This window comes from Scaptodrosophila lebanonensis, unplaced genomic scaffold (genome assembly GCF_003285725.1).
Source record: "Scaptodrosophila lebanonensis strain 11010-0011.00,11010-0021.00 unplaced genomic scaffold, SlebRS2 tig00001412-arrow-pilon, whole genome shotgun sequence".
Classification (NCBI taxonomy): domain Eukaryota; kingdom Metazoa; phylum Arthropoda; class Insecta; order Diptera; family Drosophilidae; genus Scaptodrosophila; species Scaptodrosophila lebanonensis.
The window spans coordinates 7,858,416-7,878,553 of NW_022060739.1; the positions used below are offsets into that span (position 1 = coordinate 7,858,416).

The 20,138-nt window shown below is 39.9% G+C and overlaps 1 protein-coding gene across 1 annotated transcript; it reads left to right on the forward strand.

Moving 5' to 3' along the window:
- The first annotated feature begins 1,539 nt into the window (after window positions 1-1,539).
- Window positions 1,540-19,587, forward strand: LOC115631393 (protein bowel). The gene is made up of 5 exons (XM_030528115.1): window positions 1,540-1,604; window positions 2,749-3,027; window positions 14,271-14,724; window positions 14,791-15,272; window positions 16,696-19,587. Exons 3-5 carry the CDS (start codon window positions 14,362-14,364, stop codon window positions 18,152-18,154), a joined length of 2,304 nt encoding a protein of 767 aa, XP_030383975.1. The 5' UTR covers window positions 1,540-1,604; window positions 2,749-3,027; window positions 14,271-14,361; the 3' UTR covers window positions 18,155-19,587.
- Window positions 19,588-20,138: the final 551 nt, after the last annotated feature.

Below are 20,138 nucleotides of genomic sequence, written 5' to 3' on the forward strand. Positions count from 1 at the left end.
GTCGTGCTACCATATATTATTAATTTTCAAACCGTGTTAAATCAAAACCTTGTAAATTAAGACCGTGGAAAAACAGAATTAGGTGTATACACAAGTAGAAGAGCTAATAGTTGAGCGAAATATTGCCTAATAACCAAACTGGCAAATCATTTAATTGAAGTGTAAATCTTAATAAATATTAAAATCAAATTCTAGCTCCTAAAAGGAGAAAACGGGCAAGAAAAATCTTAATTTTTTAAGTGACAAGCTTCCAAGTTAGCCTGTTTACTCTAAAAAGGAATACAAAATAAACTTCATTCGTTGTTTTTCGACATGTAGTTGGGGCCTGTTTTTCTATAGGAAAATTGGAAAGGAAAGGTGAGGAAAATGTGAACCTTATTATCTATTACAGACAGTTAAGACAGTTGTTGCAATATTTTCAATACATTGCCAGACTTCCATTATAATCTTTTTGTAGGCCTGCAAAAGTTGTTGCTTTTCGACAGTGGAATAGAAAGTAATACCAAAATTATCAACTAGGTGATTTTTGCATTTTAAAATGCATTTGACAGAAAACTATTTCGAATATATTCTGCTATGCAATAATACTGTTCGTTTTTAAGGTTTAACTTATTTTTTAGAAAATATACTAACATTCGATTTTTTGGAAAGAGAGCTAATTATAGAGAGGCATATATGGTGCGGAAAGGATAACTGATTTTCTTTACTGGATGACATTTTCAAAGCCTTTCGAAAGCATTCTTTCTCTCTTCGTTCTTCTTTGGGATTGAATAAAGAGTATGTGTATAACAAAAATTGATAAATTCTATATCGGGTGAGGGTGGTTCTATTAGATCAGCTTATAGATTAGAAGCGGAATTCGACAAAATTAGAAAAACCACAATTTTTTGAGTAAGTTAGCTATTATTTGTATCTTTCTAATCTTTTCCAATTGAACCCATCTTTCCCATATTGCATACCCAATGTAACACCTGACACCGCTCATAAAAGTCAGTGCCCTTTTCCCTATACTCATATACTATGCATTTGTATATAACCCCCTTCCCGCACTCCAAACTGCCACTGGACTTAACCCCCACACAAGCAACCGCCATGACCAAGCAGTCTGGCAACCCAAGCGCTTCGGTCTACCCTCAAAACAGTAAGCAGTCGGTAAACAGGTAGCGCTCTAACTGACAATAACTCGTCGTACGTATGCACGTTCCGTATATCCGTCCGATTGTCCATTCCGTCCGACCAAGCGTGCGACTGGCGTTCGGTTAGTTGGTTGGTTGGTTGGTTGTTGGCTGGCTGGTTGGTTTGTTGGCAGAGGTTGGCTGATTGACGAGCGAGGAGAAGTGCGGTGCACTGCGGACTGCAGAGGAGAGGTTTCTTACTTGGCTGGTTTCGCTCCTCGTCGTCGTTGTTGTTGTCGTTGTCGCTACCGATACTCGTCGCCGTTCATTGACGCTCACTCGCTCTCAGTTTGCGTTTCGGGCCACAACAACGTCGACGAGGCGGTCGAGACAAACGTCGTAATGCTCGGTGGATTAGTCTTCGAGAGTTGATCGTAGCTAACGCACCTGCGCGCGCAACGTTGGCCAATTTACTGCCTTCTTCAGAGTGTACGTGTAAGCGTGTGTGTGTGTGTGTATCTGTGTGTGTGTGTAAGAGTATCTTTATATATACAGAGATACAACAAAGCGAGTGCATTTGTATTTGAACTTGTTACGTTGCGTGCAACGTCGTCTCTGGACTGAAAAGCGTTTTTCAATGTGGCGCGGCGTCGTAGTCGTCTGTGTGTGGGAAGAGTTTGGGACTACTTGAGGAGCGAATTGGTAGCTGCACTGGCTTCAGCTCCTATTTCAAACAAAATGTAGAAAAACACATTTCAGCTGCCGTATCTCGTTCATTCGTTCGTTCGTTTGTGCGTTCGCTCGGTTTGTAGTTAAAGTTGTACTTGTTGTTTTTGTTGACGTCGATCGTTTGCGCTGCTTTTGGCTGGCGGCTCTGGTTTTTGTACCCTCTACCCGAAGGGTAAAAAGGGGAATTATGAGATCGTTCAGTTAGTGTAACAGCCAAAAGGAGGCGTGACAGATCGCAAAAAGTGTAGATATTTTCGATCAATAAGAAAAAGACAAGTCGTTCATTTGCCTGTCTGTATGAACGGAAATTTCTGCGAAAGTATAAAATCTAGAGTTACCAAACTTAATATGCAGGTACTTCTAAGTGCGATAAAGTACGGGTTTGTGTTTTTTGTGTGTTTTCCAATGCACCCAACCGCTAAATACGTTAATTACAACTTCTGATGTGACTTGAAATTTAGAACGATAATACTTGTAAATAAAAAAAAAAAAAGGTTACTATTGAAAACAAAATATTAATATCAAATCCGTTGGGTGTAGGGTATATAGAGGTCGGATGCGCGCGACTCTAGCATTCGACTCGTTTGTACGTGGTTTTGCTCGTCGTTTCTACGTGGTTTGTGGTAGCAACTGCTGCCGCTGCTGCCGCTGGTACTACTGCTGGTGCCGCCGCTGCAGCGAACCGTAACACCCGCGACCGCTGGCTACTGATCGTGCCGTGATTGGAGTGCCTGTATGTCTAACTATTGTATGTATGAGTGTGTGGGTTGGTTTGTTAGTGCGTGCGTGTTTTTATATTTTTCAAAATTATTACGGCTCTGCTGATAATAATAAGAAAATATGGTACAAGCTATGTACTTTGATTTACCAACCAAAATAATAATAATTTAATTATAAATTTTAGATAAACAAAATTCGTAAACATAAATGATAAACAAAATGAAAACTAAGTGTAAAAGAAGTGCCAACAAAATCTAACAAACATGCCAAGCATATCAAAGCTATAATAAAGCTTATAAATCCAGGAAAAATTTGGGAAACTTATAAAAATATATGCATATGTATATTGCCAACAAAACTCGCCAGCATTACGGATACTCGCCCAGCATTTAAAGCAACTGCCAAAACCTGCACAGCATTCAGGCCCCAGGCGCGTTTTGGCCACATCAAAAAATTGCTAGAGGTAAGGCCCTACCCCAAACATACTCTCATACACACACTTACACACACACACACACACGCCCTGCTCCAAGTCACTGGCAAACCACAAAAATTCCGCAGTAGTTTAGGGCTAGCTAATTATTTTCTTTTTCTTATATTTTGTTTCTTATTTTTGTTGTTTTTTTTGCGCTATGGCCAAAAGCAATGTTAAGAAAAATGTAACGAGTCTCTTAACCAACGAGTGTACACTCCAAGTGAGAGAATGAGAGAGAGAGAGAGAGCGACGTCAAGCGACGAGTAAGAACTTAAAGTAAATAACAAAAAAAAATTTTGCTGACTGAAAAACCTGCTCCAAGCCAGCACACACACACACAGACCAAAGTGTATATTCGTATCGATGTGGTGGTGGCGAGCAACCGCAACGTTGGAGGCTCCTCCACTGCTGGCCGCCACCGCTGCTGCTGCTGCGACGGCTGACTGCCGCTGCGGCTTCCACTACAACTGCATGTGCCACTGTCATTGCCACCGAACACAGTGTGGTGCCGCACACGGCAGACAGTCTCACCGTCCCATTGACTGACTGGCTAGCTAGCTGGATAGCTGGCTAGCTGGCAGTTCATTTGTCCAGCCGCACCGTGGGCTAAAACTCTATCAAATTGGCACACAGAAAATATTGCATTTGATTCCATTTCAATATCACTTTTAAGTCTTATGTTCGTAGTAAACAGAGAATTTTCAGAGACTCATAAGAGTCTATATGCATTTGTTTTTCTATGTACATAGATAGATTGGATCTAAGTCTCCTGGATTGTAGATCTTATCAAGAGTTGTATATTATGATCATACTTGTCTATATAAACTTCCTACATAACAAATATAGAGGTTTTTATAAGCTCAAATCTGAATCACGTGTGTTCCAACTCGTTTATAGGCTGTAAACATTATTTCTTTTATATATATACGATTTCCAGAGACTGAATCTGTAATCATCAGTGTTTATTATAGTATCTGTTATCATACTAAACTATATACAATTTCTATATATACTACAGAGCTTTTTCAGCGGCAACATCTACTTCAGTTGAGTACTAGATCGTCACATTTATCATTTTTCCGACGTACTAGCAGAGTAAAATTAGTAAAATTAGTGATTGCCTTAAACTTTTCAGATTTTAATGGTGTTTGATTACTTTTCTTTTTAATGTTACTTTTCTGTAACATCTCAGTTTCCTAAAATTATTGAGATACTATTCTCGATAAAGCACTATAGCTTCGCTGAGATGATTAAAGCTTATTATTTTAAATATTCTTAAAAAAAACTTAAAAAAAAAAAGATTGAAGACAATGAACAAATAATAAACAAACTTTGGTCGAAAATCGATGGAATCTGACCATTTAGAATTTTAAAAATCTTAATTTCTTAAAAATATAAAGCCAAACTGGAGTCGCTTTTGAATTTTTCTCCATTTTGAAGATCAGTATGGAATTTACTTGTTATACCATCAAAACCGTTTTGGTACAATATTTTTCGGCTTTGTCCCACCACACACTGGCGCTCGCTAGACTTGGAGCATAGCTTGGCTCTGTGGCTCTGTTCGCCCGCTCGCTCGCTTGTTGGTTGCGTTGCGTTGCTTTTTTTTTGGTTTAAGCTTGGAATGCTTGTGGATTGTTGTTGTTGTTGTTGCTGTTGGATTTCTTCTCTGTTGATTTTTTATCGCTTGCCAGCAGCCGTAAACCAGTTCACTTGTAGCCCAACACACAACAGCGTACCAAGCAACGGCCCCACACTCTCTCGTGCTCAATTTTAATCCGGTTTTTTTTCGGCTCTGGCCAACGCTGTGTCTTGGCCAAGTCTTGGCTTGCCGCGCGCTTTAATTGTTCAGAACGTGTGTCCAAAGAGGAAACGCAATTGCCGCAAGCTTCTGTATGGGCCGGCCGTTCGCTTCAGTTGGGTTCGTCGTCATCAGCATTCAGCATCATCGTCGTCGGCGGCGAGTGCTTCAGTTTTGGTTGGGCATCTTCCATTGCCATCTAAATCTGAGCAGCAGTGGTAGCAGCAGCGGCAGCAGCATCGTCATCATCATCTGTGTTGTTGCTTATTTTCTTCTGATTTCGTTTAAATGTTTTTTTTTTTTAGTTTTTTTTTTGCTTCAAAAAACGCCTCCCGCGCTCCCACAGTCTCGTTTTTCATTTTTATGCTTAGCTGTTGTTATTTTAGTTTTGGTTTCCCATTCGCTGTGGTTCTATGAAGCCATTGGCTCAAGCTTGGCTTGGCTTGGCTTGACCATCCAAATCCAAAATCCAAGCGATCGGGGAGCCACATTTGATTCAGTTTTGACTTTCATTGTTTGTTTATAGGCAATTATAGTCCGTCTGGCTGCATATATATGTATATATTTTGTTGGCCATTTTAGCATAAGAATAGCCACATCAAAATTTATTACGTTCCGTTTTTCTGGGTGGGTTTCATTTTATGCACCAGCCGGAGCCGCGGCATCATCATCAATTAATGCAATAAAATTAATTATTATAATACAAATTAAAAGCGTTTAAGTGTTTCTTTAAACAATAGACCAACACACTTCCAATTGTTCAAAAACAAAAAAATGACAATTGGTTACCATAAAAGACAACATTTTGAGTCGTCTGTTATGGCTGCATCCGCCGTGGCAAGTCCAGAGCTCGACGATATTGAGGCAATATACTGACACGCCCTTTTTATTTGGCACGCGTTTCTATAGCCATGCTGTGCCTTTAACGTTCAGCTAGCCATGTTTTTGTCTGAAATTCATCAGTTTTGATGGAAAAATACGTTTCTGCCTATTAAATTATTTATAAGATGCAATGATGGAGACATTTCTTGGCTCAATAGAATTCAGTTTCAACTTGTTATAAAATCATCGCGTGGGTAGATGTTAATAGAATAACAGAATAAATCCCAATTTTACAGTAAATAATATTAAGCGATCGCCATGGCTCAAAACTAAATTCAAATTCAGCCAGATTAGATCATTAGTTTAGCATTAAGTGAAGCTACCCACAGCTTCAAATATTTGTGTTTTAACTTTAGGGAAGTACGAAGTCAGTGGTATGAGCATTTACTTGCCTTATATTTATTAGTAAAAGTCTACAGTCTATTAAAGCGCAGTTAAGTTTTATCTAAACAGTAGCAGTCATATTTTCTGTTATAAAACTTATAGTGGAATTTTTTATGGATCTTTACCAGAACCTGCATGATTATTTAACATATTTCGAATAAATTCAATCGACTTGCTTTCAATTGGATTCAAATTTGATATATAGTATAGTCGAGATCTTCTCGCTTAAACAATGTCCGAGGATAAAAAAGCGAGTAATATTTTTCCATATTTTAAAGCTTTAGAATAGGGTTTTCTTTTTAGGAAAGGAAATCCATACACAATCTTGGGAAGTGCAAATTGAATAAAAAAAAATAAAATTTACCTCGGCCAAAAATTCAACCCACAATTGGCGTAAAATTAACTTCGAAATTAAAGCTAAAGAAGACAAAAAATGGGAAAATTGATATGAAAACCTAGTACAACTGTGTCCACTTTTAGTCAGAGGTAAAGGACCTACTTTGTAATGATTTCTTATAAATTCCACACATCCACCACACAAATGGGGTAATTATTTAAAAAACGAACTAATTTTCTTCAAAATAATGGAAAATACTGTTAAACCAAAATAGTTTTTATATCCCATAAAGTCGAAATTTGTAGGACAGTCTAGGCTTAAAGTATAACTTAATTAGCTGCAAATTCAGTTTCAAACAACGTAAATAAAGAATATACAATTAATTAAAAAATATATATATATATTTAATTATGAACTAGAGATATGACACTCTTGATAGTAGTGCTAATACCAATACATAAGCCAAAGACAGTAAACAGTGTCACAAAAGCTAACAATATAATTTAAAAATATTTAGTGCTCAGAACATTTTGTTTGCAAAATTTCGCTTTGGGGCTTTACCATTAATTTAAAACGGCTATAAATTATCAGAACTTAGCAATTCCAATTAAATTACATACAGCCCCAACCGACCACAAAGGCGTAACCGAGCCGAGCAGAGCCGAACGCACCTGAAGCAGCAACAGCCATAAAACTTCATTAGTGGACATTCATACCTGTCCTGTGCTGTGCAGTGCGGTGCTGTCCTTCTTGGCCATAACTAGACTGAAAAAAATGCTCTGTAAAATTAGCAAACCTTTCAGATTAATGGTGCGCACTCATTCACTCGCTTACATGCACTGTAATGTGTAAATCTCATAGATATTAATCAAGAAAATTATATACATAAATATATACAAGACGTCGCCGAGCTGGGCCGAGGTTGCGTACAATTTTGTAAGACGCTGCTGCTTTTGCTGCTGCTGATCAGCGGACGGCCGGACGGACGGACACAGGCCTGGTCTACGAAGCAAGTTTAATCTCTCGAGTGGTCGAGTGCGGCCAAGGCAGTCAGTACAAGTGATGATTATGCTAGATTTTAATAGCTACGACTATAATCTCAGATGCTGCGCAACTCACTCCTGGGTGCCCGAAAGGGTTTTGGGCTGCAGATTAACGCATGTGTGTGTGTGTGTGTGTGTAAGTATCTGTGTGTGTGTGCAGGTTACTGCAGTCGGGCGACTATAATTATAAGTTGAGTTCGAGATCGTTTTTATACTCTGTACATGAAATGTACAAGAGTATATTAGGTTTGCGGGAGCTGAAAAATGTAACAGGCAGAAGGAGGCGTGGCAGACCCCACAAAGTATATATATTCTTGATCAGCATGACGAGACGAGTCGATCTAGCCCTGTCTGTCTGTCTGTCCGTCTGTCCGTCTGTCCGTCTGTCCGTCTGTCCGTCCGTATGAACACCTGGATCTCAGAGACTATAAGAGATAGAGACACCAAATTTTGCACGAAGATGCGTTATGTGTGTATTCTATACGAGTTTGTTTTATTTTTTTGATTTTCCCCCCCACTTCCCCCCTATGGGGGTTTTCCCGATTTTCCATTCGTATAATCGCCTATATCTCGGAGACTATAAGACCTAGGAACACCAAATTTTAGTCCCAGATGCCTTATGTGAATACGCAGAAAATGTATATTTTGGAATTCCCCTCCCTCCCCCCTCTACCCCGCAAATCGTAACTCCCGTAATTCTTGGAATTTCGAACTAAAATTTTGGAAATACCCCCAGTTGGTTATTATGTGTCCGTATGCCAAATTTCATTATGATAGACCGATTTAACAAGAAGTTATAGCCATAAATATATTTGCTGATGCAGCGCTGCTGCAGCGCTGCTCAAGCGCTGCCCGCGGCTGTTGTTGATGTTGCTGTTTGGTTGACTGCGAAAATGCTTACACAGACACGAATAGATGCGCATAGGCATACATACACTCACACAGACGCAATTGCTATGTAAATGTGCAATTATACACCCTTTACGTGAGTTCGAATACCGAGAGAGGTAAAATCGATCAAATTTTTTTTTTATTTTCTTAATTTTTTTTATTTTCTATAATTATTGTAAACATATGTACAGAGTATTTCAAAGTCGGGACACCCGACTTTAGCTTTTCTACTTGTTTTTTTTCTTTCATTTCCATTCCCTGGGTTTAAAGAAAAAAAGCCTTTTTCTGTTTATTAGCTACCTTTACACAAGTCGGGGTGCACACCTTGAAGAACAGCCTGAAGGGATTAAAATGTTCATACACACACAGACACACACACACACTTGGACACACTTGCCAAGAGCGTTCCATGTTGGGTTGGACCCGAACTGCCCCTTGCCTCTGTCGTCTCTCTCTCCCTGTCCACAGTTGTTTGTTGTTTCTGTTTTTGTTGCTTTTGTAAGCAAACTGAAGTACGGTACCATGGCCAGCAGCGATCCCAGCAGTAAGCCGATATCGCAAGAATAACACAAATCTTCACATAACCGAAGGAAATATACGCTTACGTATTGTTTACGTGTGAGTTAATAACTCATTATATGGCCAATAGCTTTGGTTTTAGTTTGTTGCGAATAATCAGGGGATTACAATAATCTCTAAAGACTTTAGTACGACTTTTGTTCTTAGTAAGACTTGTTCCAGATCGAAGGGTTCAGTTCGTACAATTAGGTATAACAATAATCTCTTTAGCAGTCTTCTGTATTTACTAGATTTTGGTTTGGTAAACAATAACGAAAATACTAACTCCAAGTGGAAAATATTAACTTCAACAATTAACTACAAACTTGTTTTGTTTAATGAAATAATACAAAATACGATTTAAGTAATAACAACTTTTTAAAACACATTTATATTTTATGGTTGGGTTTAAGGAACTTTCTTTCTACCAAAAAGAATACTAAACAACAAAATATTGCATACATTTCCTCACATACACACAAAGTTTGGCCCCAATAAGCCGAATATTCTAAGAAAACTAACCGAAAAAAACAATTATAGCTATAAAAAGTACTTATATATAGTTTTTTTTTTTTACAATCAAAAGTAATGCACAAAGAAGTTTGTTTTATCTAACTATACGGTACGTTCCAAGGGAAACTGAAATGAAACCTTACAGCTAACTTCAATTACTTTTGAAAAATACACACATTAGGTTTTGTTACAGTAGTTGTTATACTCACAGAGAAAAACACGTTCATACAGTCAGACACAAAAAACAAATAAACTAATTATTACAAAAAGAGCCTGCCTAAGTTTCATTTAAATAATGCACACAAGAAGTTATTATATTCTACGATTTTTCTCTTAAGCATTCGAATGAGCAGATGAGTAAACAGGTTATTTACATGTTATTCTCAGAGGCAAAGAACTTCATACAGCCGAACAAAACACAAAAACCTAGAGATTTTAACATTTGCTGTTGTATTATAGTTATATCCCTCCACAATTTTGTTTGTTACATCCTTCTCTACAAAATATATACACCCTTTTATACCCTTCAAGTGTACATTAGTGGACATCAGCAGTTCGAGGGACAAACTTTGTCTTTCTGCTCTGTGCGCGTTTCTATACAAATATTAAATCCGTTTGCGCATGTGTGTGTGTCCGTCCGACCAACAGACAGACGGTCGGCCTCTCGCTCTGTCTGTATGTCTGTCTTTCCGTTTGTGAGTGTGACTGTTTGTATATTTTCTTACGTTATCAACTACTTTGAACCTTTTCACTGACTGTTTGTTTACACAAAGCCAAGCGCATTGGACGATGGTTCAGACGAGAAAACCAGGCAGCAAAAGTGGCAGCCAAATTGCTCCTCGATATCTTTTATTTTCTTCAGTAGTAGCTGGAATGTATTTGTGCGTGTGTGTGTGTGTGTGTGTAGTTGGCTGGCTCTGCAGCGTCGTCATCGTTGTTGTTGTAGTTACTGGGTTTTTTTTTTCGTTATATTGTATGTTAAGCCTTTGGCTTCATTTGCTGGGCAACCGTTTGCGCAAACGCAAACGTGCCATGGCAAGCTATCCATCCATCAGTATGTGTGTGTATCTGGTACGCGGGATTTTTTTTTCTCCAGTACATCGCTCTCACTCTGCGCTACGTGCTGTAGCGACTTTGCTTTTGCTGATGATGTCCATTATTTACATTAATTTTATTTGTTTTTCTTATTTGAGTTGACGTTTCAAAAGTGCCGATGTTTCAAAAGATAATGAACGCCGACCGTTCAATGTATGTACTGTACATACAATGTATAGTACACACATCGCCAATCGTCGTCAGTCATAAATGCATAAGTGAGAAACAATAAAGAAACAGAAAGAAAAAAAAAAAGCCCCAAACGGGTTAATGATATTTGAGGCTTTGGGTCGACACTTTTAGCGTCTTTGAGCAAAATTAGCCATTCAACTCAAGTTTTGATATTAGCGTGAAAAATTCAAACCTCTTTTCATGGGAATTCAAGCAAATATGGAAAGTACTCGTATCTTCAATTAGCTGCCATTTTAATCAGTTTTATGGGTCAATTTTTTTTTTCTACAGAAAGGCATGACAGTATCCAGTACCTAGGGAATATATGTATAATATTGACGTGCATTTCGAATTATACGGTGATTAAAATCATGTACACACAACTTATGTCTGTATAGTCAGAGTGATTCCAATACTAAACTAATCACCATTACCTTGCTATCTACTTGTAAAGCGATGCGTCGTAAACTCTTTCTAGATTAGGCAAAATAATATTCAGATCAGCTCGTTAGTACATGAAAAGAATGTGGGTATGAGAATCTCAATTATCTAAATATTTATTTCTGAGACCCAAATGCTTTGACGTTAGGTAATAAGATGTTAGATTATTGCCGAGATTTGTGTTATTCATAATCTAGTTTTCAATGGCGATCAAGTGTATATCACAAGTATAACATAAGCTTAGACTTCTGCAAAATTTTTAGTAACTCTATTTGTCAGTAAACTCGCCAATACTCGTAGAAATGAAACTGTCTACAATCAAAGAGTTAGGAGTTAGGAGTTTCAGCAACTAACTCCTTGAAGAGAGTTTGCGTATTGTTGAAATTGATCTATACTTATGTATTACTATTAATTTTACAGTCTGGGATCCTATGTACCTTAGATTTCTGCAAGTTTATTGCAAGACTTTTAGTAAAAAACAAACCTGAGTTTATATATAGTACATATTATTGAAAAGTAAATTCAGGAAATAAGTATTATAAAAATGTAGCTAAGACTTTAAGTAAAAAACAATACAGCTACCCAGAATACCCCTGAAACTATATACATATTATTTAAAAGTAACTTAACTTCAGGAAGTACTATAAGCACTAAAAACAATTTAGCTAATTCCCTAAAGAACGTTTGCATTTTGTTTAATTAGATCAGTCATACTTTAGTATGATAATTTATTTTGCAAAGATTCTTATTTACCTTAGACAGAGCTGGATTACAACTGCAAATATCGCGCCATGTATATACGACATACATATTTTATTTTTTTATTGTTGGCCTATTCTACGCATTACTTACTTCACAGTTCGTAAAGATAACATCTGCCCATTTATGCTTTATATGTGTGGCTACATTTCTAATGGAAATCTTTCATTTATCACAATGGAGCTTTCTATAATAACAATTTTGAACGTTAGGCCATAATAGGCGCCTCTTCTCTGCTGCTGCTGCTGATGATGATGATGACGGCGGTGATGCGGCACTTTAATTTATCAACAGACAGCACCAACAAAGCAGTTACTAGAAGAATAAAATTAAAAATAGAAACAAATACAAAAAAAAACCTACAAAGTGCAGCAACTTGTCAGGCAAAGCGAAAGAACAATTCCAGAAAATGATAAGCAAAACTGTCTGTCTGTCTGTTTGTCTATCTTTTTAAAGAGGCGGCAGACAGCGCGCAATTTTGTGGCTTTTGCGCAACTGGTTATAAATTTACAAGCAACAACAACAGCAACTACAGATATTAAGGCTTAAAGCAAAAACGCTGGCAAGGCAACAGCTACGAGCATGACAATATCAAATGCCTGCCTGGCTGTGGCTTGCCGCTGTTGTCGTCATCGTAACGATCAGCATTATTGTTATTAACGTCATGATCGCAATGATAATGAAGTAGAAGATGAAGAAGAAGCAGAAGCATTTAGAGGCGCACTCAGTCGGCAAAGTGAAGCTGAAGCTCCTGTTGCGTAAAGCCAGTAAGCAGTCAGTCGAGTCATTTACCAAAAGCGACGGCAACTTGGCTGGTTTGCTACTTTTTTTTTTGGCTTTAGCTCTACTGATGAGTGTACATATATATATATATGTATGGGTGTGTGTGTGCATCTATATCAGCTACTACCGTGCAGCGCTGCTGCCTGCCTGCCTTACTCACAACGTCAGTTTAGTCAGCCAGTCAGGTTTTTATTTTGTTTTTTCCATTTAGACACATACACACGCGACACACACAATCTTATCTAACTTGGCAGTTGGCGACGGCAGCAGCGGCAGCAGCAGCAGCAACAACAACCAACTGCCGCCGCTTCAACTTGTTTTAGTTTAGTTCCACACGGCATAGCTGATAATACAGAAGAAGAAAAAACAAATTGGTAAAAAAAACGACAGAAGAAATATATGTATATATAACTGAAAAAACTGTTTATTGCACTTGAGCTGTAATTAAGATAAACCGAACAGTCAAATAAACACACAGCTGTAGATACAAACCCACACATACAAACATTTCTGTGTACAAATACAGTTTACATTCGATATAACGAGTTCGATATAAATAAACCCAGAATGGCTGCCAGTCAACTTAAAGATCCCACTATTTAACTTTAACAAAATTTAATCATAATTTGTCCTTGTATCTAATGTTTTCCTGGGTATACCCAAAATTTTGCAATCTTTAAATGAGCGCTTAAAGTCGAGCTTTAAAACCATAAACCGAAATTTTCCAGGAAAGCATTTAGTTGAAGTCGAAATTATATAATCGAAAAATATGTTGAAATAGAAAAAGGTAATTAAAGTCGAAATATAAAATCAAAAATTTAACTGAATTCGAAGTAAAAATCTTGATATTCTATTGATAGTGAAATTTAAATCCCAGAAATCTATTTGAAACCAAAAAATTAAAGTCACAATTTCAGTTCCTGTTGTAATAATAACCCCGTATAAAGCCCGATATTAAAATCCAAAACATTTAATTGAAACCGTCAATAATTTCGGGTTATTCAATTGATAGCGAAATTTAAATCCCAAAAAATCCTATTTGAAACCAAAAAATTAAAGTCACAATTTTAGTTGCTGTCGTAATAAGAATCCAAAAATTTAAATAACCGATATTAAAATCCAAAACATTTAATTGAAACCGTCAATAATATCTCAATAATTTCGGCTAAAGCCATATTTAAAATCCAAAATTCGTTATTTTAAACTCATTAAACATTCCATATATAAACGAGTAGCTCCGATTCTGGCGCTTAAACGTCAAAGCTCAAACGAATAATTTAGTTAACACTTGGAATTAAGCAATAATATTTGATTTTTGGTTAGATTTTTGGTTTGGCAAGATCTTTGAACAGAAGAATGGTATTCAGATTTAAAATATGGTTTAAATATAGCTGCAAAATTACACACTCAATTTTTGTAATTTAAAAAATGCATTCACTTTATCGCGTTTTATAGGTAACAAACAATTCTATCTTTCGAGACTGCACTGTTCGTTTAATTAAGTGTGTGTGTCTGTTTGGATTTCCTTGCCTGGCATTTCACTAATTGTTTTTGCCTGCTCATTTACTCATTGCAGAGAGATAACGGCATGTGAGTTGCCAGTGCGGCAACTGGTAGCAAATCCCACAGCCAACATAGAGAAGCCAAGGGGCGCCTGAGTCCACAACATGCCCACGGAGAGCACACAAGGCGATGGCGGAGGAGGTGGCGCCATTCCCATGCTGCGCACCTCACGTCTGGACCAGTTCATATCTACGGTGTCTGCGGCGGCTGCGGCCGCCGGAAGCGGCGCAGGTGGCAACGATTCGTCGGGCAGCGCCTCCGAATCGCGCAACTCATCAGCTAGCAGGATCTCGGCAGCAGCAGCTGCCTACGAAACACAATTGGCGTATCAGCAGCATTTGGCAGCGGCTGGCTTGCTGCCCGGACAGGCGCCTCCCGGCCCACCCGGGCCACCACATGGACCGGCACCACCGCATGCACACCATCGAGAGATTTCCGCCTTTGTGCCGGTGCTGCCAACGCGACAGGCACTGCGTGCAGCCGCCGTCTACGGCGCTTTGGAGCCCAATGATGCATTGGCCAAGGAAGCGAAGGCACGGGCGGGCAGCAACTCGAATTATGAAATTATAGCCATGATGGCCGACAAACGCAAGGAGTTGGTTTTGAGGGAAGCCGCTGCAGCAGCGGCTATGCTAGGAAGAGGAGGACCACCGGGACCACCAGGCCCACCGCCAGGGGTGTTGTACGCACCACCGCCACCGCCATACTTGGGTGGACCGGGGCCCTCGCCCACAGCAGCGGGCACTTTCGCCTTTCCACCGGGCGCTGCAGCAGCAGCCCTCTTCCCACCTGGCCTGGCGCCGGGCATGCATGCGGGCCTGGATCGCCGATTGTTACGCGCTCCTGGACGTGCTTCGAGACCCAAAAAGCAATTCATCTGCAAATTTTGCAATCGCCAGTTCACCAAGTCCTACAATCTGCTCATACACGAGCGCACGCATACGGATGAGCGTCCCTATTCCTGTGATATTTGTGGCAAGGCATTCCGGCGACAGGATCACTTGAGGGATCACAGGTGAGTCGACTAAGTCAATGAGTGGAGTGCATGGAGTGTGGGTAATTGCTGGCATGCCCAGCATATCCAAAAGAACAGAAACAACTACAACAACAACAGCACCAAAGTTAATTAACTTTGTTGGTTTTCTTGTATATATAATGTGTACGTCGCATCGTTCAATGCCTGCCTGCCAGGCAGCCAGCCAGCTAGCCAGCTTCTTTCTTCTTCCTTTCCTGCACCACAAACGTCGCTTGCTTGGCTTAAGACTTGGGTCCAAGCGCTCTGCCTTTTGATCGTTCGGTCCATTTGTCGTTTGTTTGCTTTGCCGCGGGCCTAATTCTTCAGCGGTTATACAAAAAACAAAAAAGAAAAAACAGCCAGCGAGACAGCGGCGAAGGGAGAGGCAAAAGAAAACACAGGCAGTAAAAAATCAAGTGGGAATCTCTTAGATACAAAATTGACTTCTAGATACACTACAAAAAGCGAAGATGAAAAACTTAAAATATAGTTGGCAGAAACAGAGCTAGTTTTGGTATAAAATTTTTACTAAAAAGATAAGACAATTAGCTATATTTTTCCATGGTACGACTCTTTTCTAGACTCTGACTATATGAGGTGAAATTCTCTTTAAAGTGCCAAAATATTCAAAGAGTAAAGAGTTGGACAGTCCAAAATAATATCAGATCTCGACTAGAAAGGACCGAAAAGTACAACCAAAGAACTATATGAGGTGTAATTATATTTTAAAAGTAAAAAAGTAAACATATTCAAAGAGTAAAGAGTTGGACAGTCCGAAATAATATCAGATCTCGACTAGAAAGGACCGTAAAGTACAACAAAAGAACCAAAAATTAAAAGTTGAAAAGCTGAAAAGCATCAGAAAGATCTCATCAGACACTACAATATGAAGATCAAGTTTTGGCAATACTTTTTAAAAAGATAAAAGCAACAGTTGCATAAAAACCAAAACCAAATCGAGAAAGTGTAGTCCTTTCTTAATGCTTCACAAACTAGCCCGAAAAATGCATTAAAACTTTCTCTATAGAGTATTAAAGTGGACAGAGTCGAGGCAGCGACAACGCCGAAGAATCTCGGTGCGCCTTGAAAGCTTCGGTTTGGCCAATAACCTGTTTTTTTTTTTTTGTTTGGCCGCAGCTGCTGCCTCAGACACTGACTCTGACTTATTCTGAAGCTGGCTGGCCGGCCGTGGCTGCTGCCAAGAAGAACAAGTGGACGCCATTGCCAAGATGGCTGCCATAAAAATAATATATATCGGCGCACTTTATCTAAGCATTTTCAGCAGGCAGACGGTGGCTGAGATAATGCAGCTAACTGTCAACTGACAGCCACAATTGACTTGCTACTTACAACCAACAGCAACAACGCCCACACATTATTTAACCATTCTCTTCCTCTTCTTTGGCTACTCCATATCTTACAGATATATACACTCCAAGGAGAAGCCATTCAAATGCACCGAATGCGGCAAAGGTTTCTGTCAGTCGCGCACGCTCGCCGTACACAAAATACTGCACATGGAGGAGTCGCCGCACAAGTGTCCCGTCTGCAGTCGCTCGTTCAACCAGCGCTCCAATCTGAAGACCCATCTGCTGACACACACCGACCACAAGCCGTACGAGTGCTCGTCGTGTGGCAAAGTCTTTCGGCGCAACTGCGATCTGCGTCGTCATGCCCTGACGCATGCCGTCGGCGATGTCAGCTCTGGCGACTATGTCGACGTGGGTGAGGAGGACGAGGCACGTCATTTGAGCGGCGATGAGGAGGACTCCCTGCTCGAGGTGGACTCACCGCGTCAGTCACCGGTGCACAATTTGAGCGAACCAAACGATGAAGGTGCGGAAGGTGGTGCTGAAAACAATTTGCAACGCATGCGTCTGAAGCGCAAAGCCACAGCTCCCTATGAGCAGGACGATAGTGAGGAGGAGTTCGACGACTACGACGAGGAGGAGGAGCTGCATGAGACGGCTGGCTATGCACGTGACCGTGAACGCGAACGTGAGCGCGAGGAGCTGCATGAGGACGAAGAGCTGGCGGCAGCGGAAGAAGAAGCTGAGGCGGAGGCAGCGCTGGTTGCGCGTTTCAAGGCCAATCAGTCGGCAGCAGCTGCCACGGCCCCCAAGCCGGAGCGCCAAGGCGTCACCCACTGCCACCATGAGGGTGGCGAGACGTATACGATGCGGCCGCACGGGGAACGCGAGCAGCGGTCGCTCGAGGAGGCCACACTATCCACACCCAGTACCCCCACTACCAATGCGACACCACCTTTTGTTTTGGGCAGTCCAGGCCTGCGTTATGCACCAGCACCACCGCCACCACCACCACAGGCGGCACCACCGCATCTGCCGCACCATCATCTAGCCCCCAATATTTTGCCACCACCCAATGCAAATGGCGATCCCTACCTACCCATGTTGCATGTGCGTCGCGATCTTCATCACAAGTCGTTGCAACACAACGCCGCCGCCGTGCCTACAAATCTCACAAAACCACCGGTAGTTGCACCACCAGCTAGCACCACTGCGCCAACGATAATCACCACAGAAGTGTCAGCGAAACCGCCACCACAACCGCTGCACTCGCCGCATGAGGCGTTGCCCAGTTTCCTGGGCTCGATACCATCACGAAAGCGCATAATGCCCCCTTCCTTGGACATGGTGGATCATCCGGGCGCCCATGCGCTCAGTCAGCGTTCCTATTTGGAAAATCAAAGCATCTACGCCCTAAATATGAGTCGGCATGCGCCGAGACAGCTTTTGGGCAAGCCATTGCAACAGGCTGGCATGTCGCCTGCACCAAAGGAACATGCTGCTCCTGCACCACCGCCACCAGCACCACCTAGACGAACAGGATTTAGCATTGAGGACATAATGCGTCGTTGAAAATTGTTCTATTTAGTAAACTATGACAAGAAGTCGCCTATTTATAGAATAAGATCACAATTGGTACTTTTAGTACATTTAGTACTTATAGTACATTTAACTAGATGAAGTACTTTTAGCGCTTGGCCTACTCGCAGCCATTTTAAGTACGTTTTGTTTGCTTTAAGTGCATTAAGTACTTTTAGTAGAGTTAGTGCTTTCACTACAAAGTAGCAATGCGCGCTGCTGCTGCTATCGGTTTAAACTGTGCAGTTGCTGCTTATTTGTGGGCTTTAAGTGCATTAAGTACTTTTAGTACATTTAGTACTTAACTACAAATGCCAACCACTTCATAGGTTCTGATCTTTTCAGTAGAATCTATGCACTTTCAGCTCATTTGTTGGCATTGAGTGAATTTATTAATTGAAGTATATTTAGTACTTTCTTTGCTAGGTAGCACTTCAAGCGCTGCTGCTGCTGCTACTTTCGGTAGACAATTTTGCACTTTCAGTTCATTTGCGTGCTTAGAGTGCATTTAGCACTTTTAGTACATTGAATAGTTTTACTATAACATATCATTCCAAGCGCTTCTGATGCTTTCGGTACAATTTTTGCACTTGTAGCTCATTTGAGTGCATTTAGTACTTTTAGCACATTTAGTATTTTTACTGCAAAGTAACATTCCAAGCGCTTCTGCTACTTTCAGTACAATCTGCGTACTTAAAGTGCATTAGGTACTTTTGGTACGTTTAGTACATTTTAGTACAATGTCTAGGTAACGCAATAAATTACGGAAAAACTATGCAAATATAAGTTTTTAATTGCCAATTAGAATAGATAGTTTACCACACCACCACTGTGTACTAAACTCTGTTGTTGCATTTGTAGCCCTACTCGCTTCTAGCACGTAAGTTAGCAGCTACATATAGCCTACTATATACTACATATCACATAAATATTAGCATTTACTTCGAGAGTCTATAATTTTTGTTTAGCATTTAGTATTGTTTAGCACGCCCCAACACTAAGTGTTTGTTTCTTTAGCTGCGTAGTAAACAAAAAAAAGACAAAAACAAAAAAAAGAAAACAAGAAAACAATCAACGTCTAAGCAAAATAAATCCAACTTTAATTTATGTTTTATGTTTAAGCTCATGTTAATGTTGAAATGAAATCAATCAAGATTTTGTTGAGGGGAAAAAAGGTTGAAAGTAAAAGTAACTTAGAAACGGCCAACTCTGCCAGCATTCCAGTTCAATTTTAAACTTTAATTTGTAGCGATTTTAATTGACTCAAGCTAGATGTTAAGTACACGCCCCTAGCCTAGTTACCTTATCTATGTATAAGTATTGCAAAAACATAAACTTCCATTGTCTTCCTTGAATTTCAAATGATTTTTCGACATACCGCATAAATATTTAAATGATAATAAAGTTTGAATAAAAATTGAAAAATACATGCCTTGTTTTATATTTTTTATTACTAGCTATTTATTCATTAAACTTTCAAGTCACTTGTCAGTCAATTTGTGAGTCATGTGTCACATCAATCACAGCCACATCAAGATCCATAATACTTCAGGCACGTTTTGCCGGGGTCTCAGACTTCCATAGACAATTTGTGGTTTTGTGCAACGCCTTTAAAACATTGCAAGCTCTCTCACACAGTCGAGTGCGGTATTAAATTCAAGGCAAATCGCCGTTGCGTGCCACCGTATGGGTTGCGGCGGAATCAAGTCAAGTCTAAGTACAGCCGCCATCATGTGTAAGTTTTGCGCACTCGAACACGTAGAAAGTTCAATTAAAAGCCGCACGTAAATTGCTGTCATCAAATTGTCTTTTTTTCCAGGCATTTTTTATGCCACACACCCACAACTATCGCATAAGCTATAAAAAGCTAAACTCAACCTCAATGGAGTTGTGATGCCAACGATGATATCACTAGGGACGAGGGCACGTGATTTGCCTTCGGAAAATATGCCAAGTGGATGGATGGTTGGCAAATTCT

What these genes read in the sequence shown, in the direction of transcription:
- LOC115631393 (XM_030528115.1), top strand. Translation starts at nt 14,362, where the DNA reads ATGCCCACGGAGAGCACACAAGGCGATGGCGGAGGAGGTGGCGCCATT. An exon ending in CGGTGCTGCCAACGCGACAG is followed by an intron (nt 14,725 to 14,790) that starts GCACTGCGTGCA and finishes AAGGAAGCGAAG; the next exon opens with GCACGGGCGGGCAGCAACTC. An exon ending in GATCACTTGAGGGATCACAG is followed by an intron (nt 15,273 to 16,695) that starts GTGAGTCGACTA and finishes CATATCTTACAG; the next exon opens with ATATATACACTCCAAGGAGA.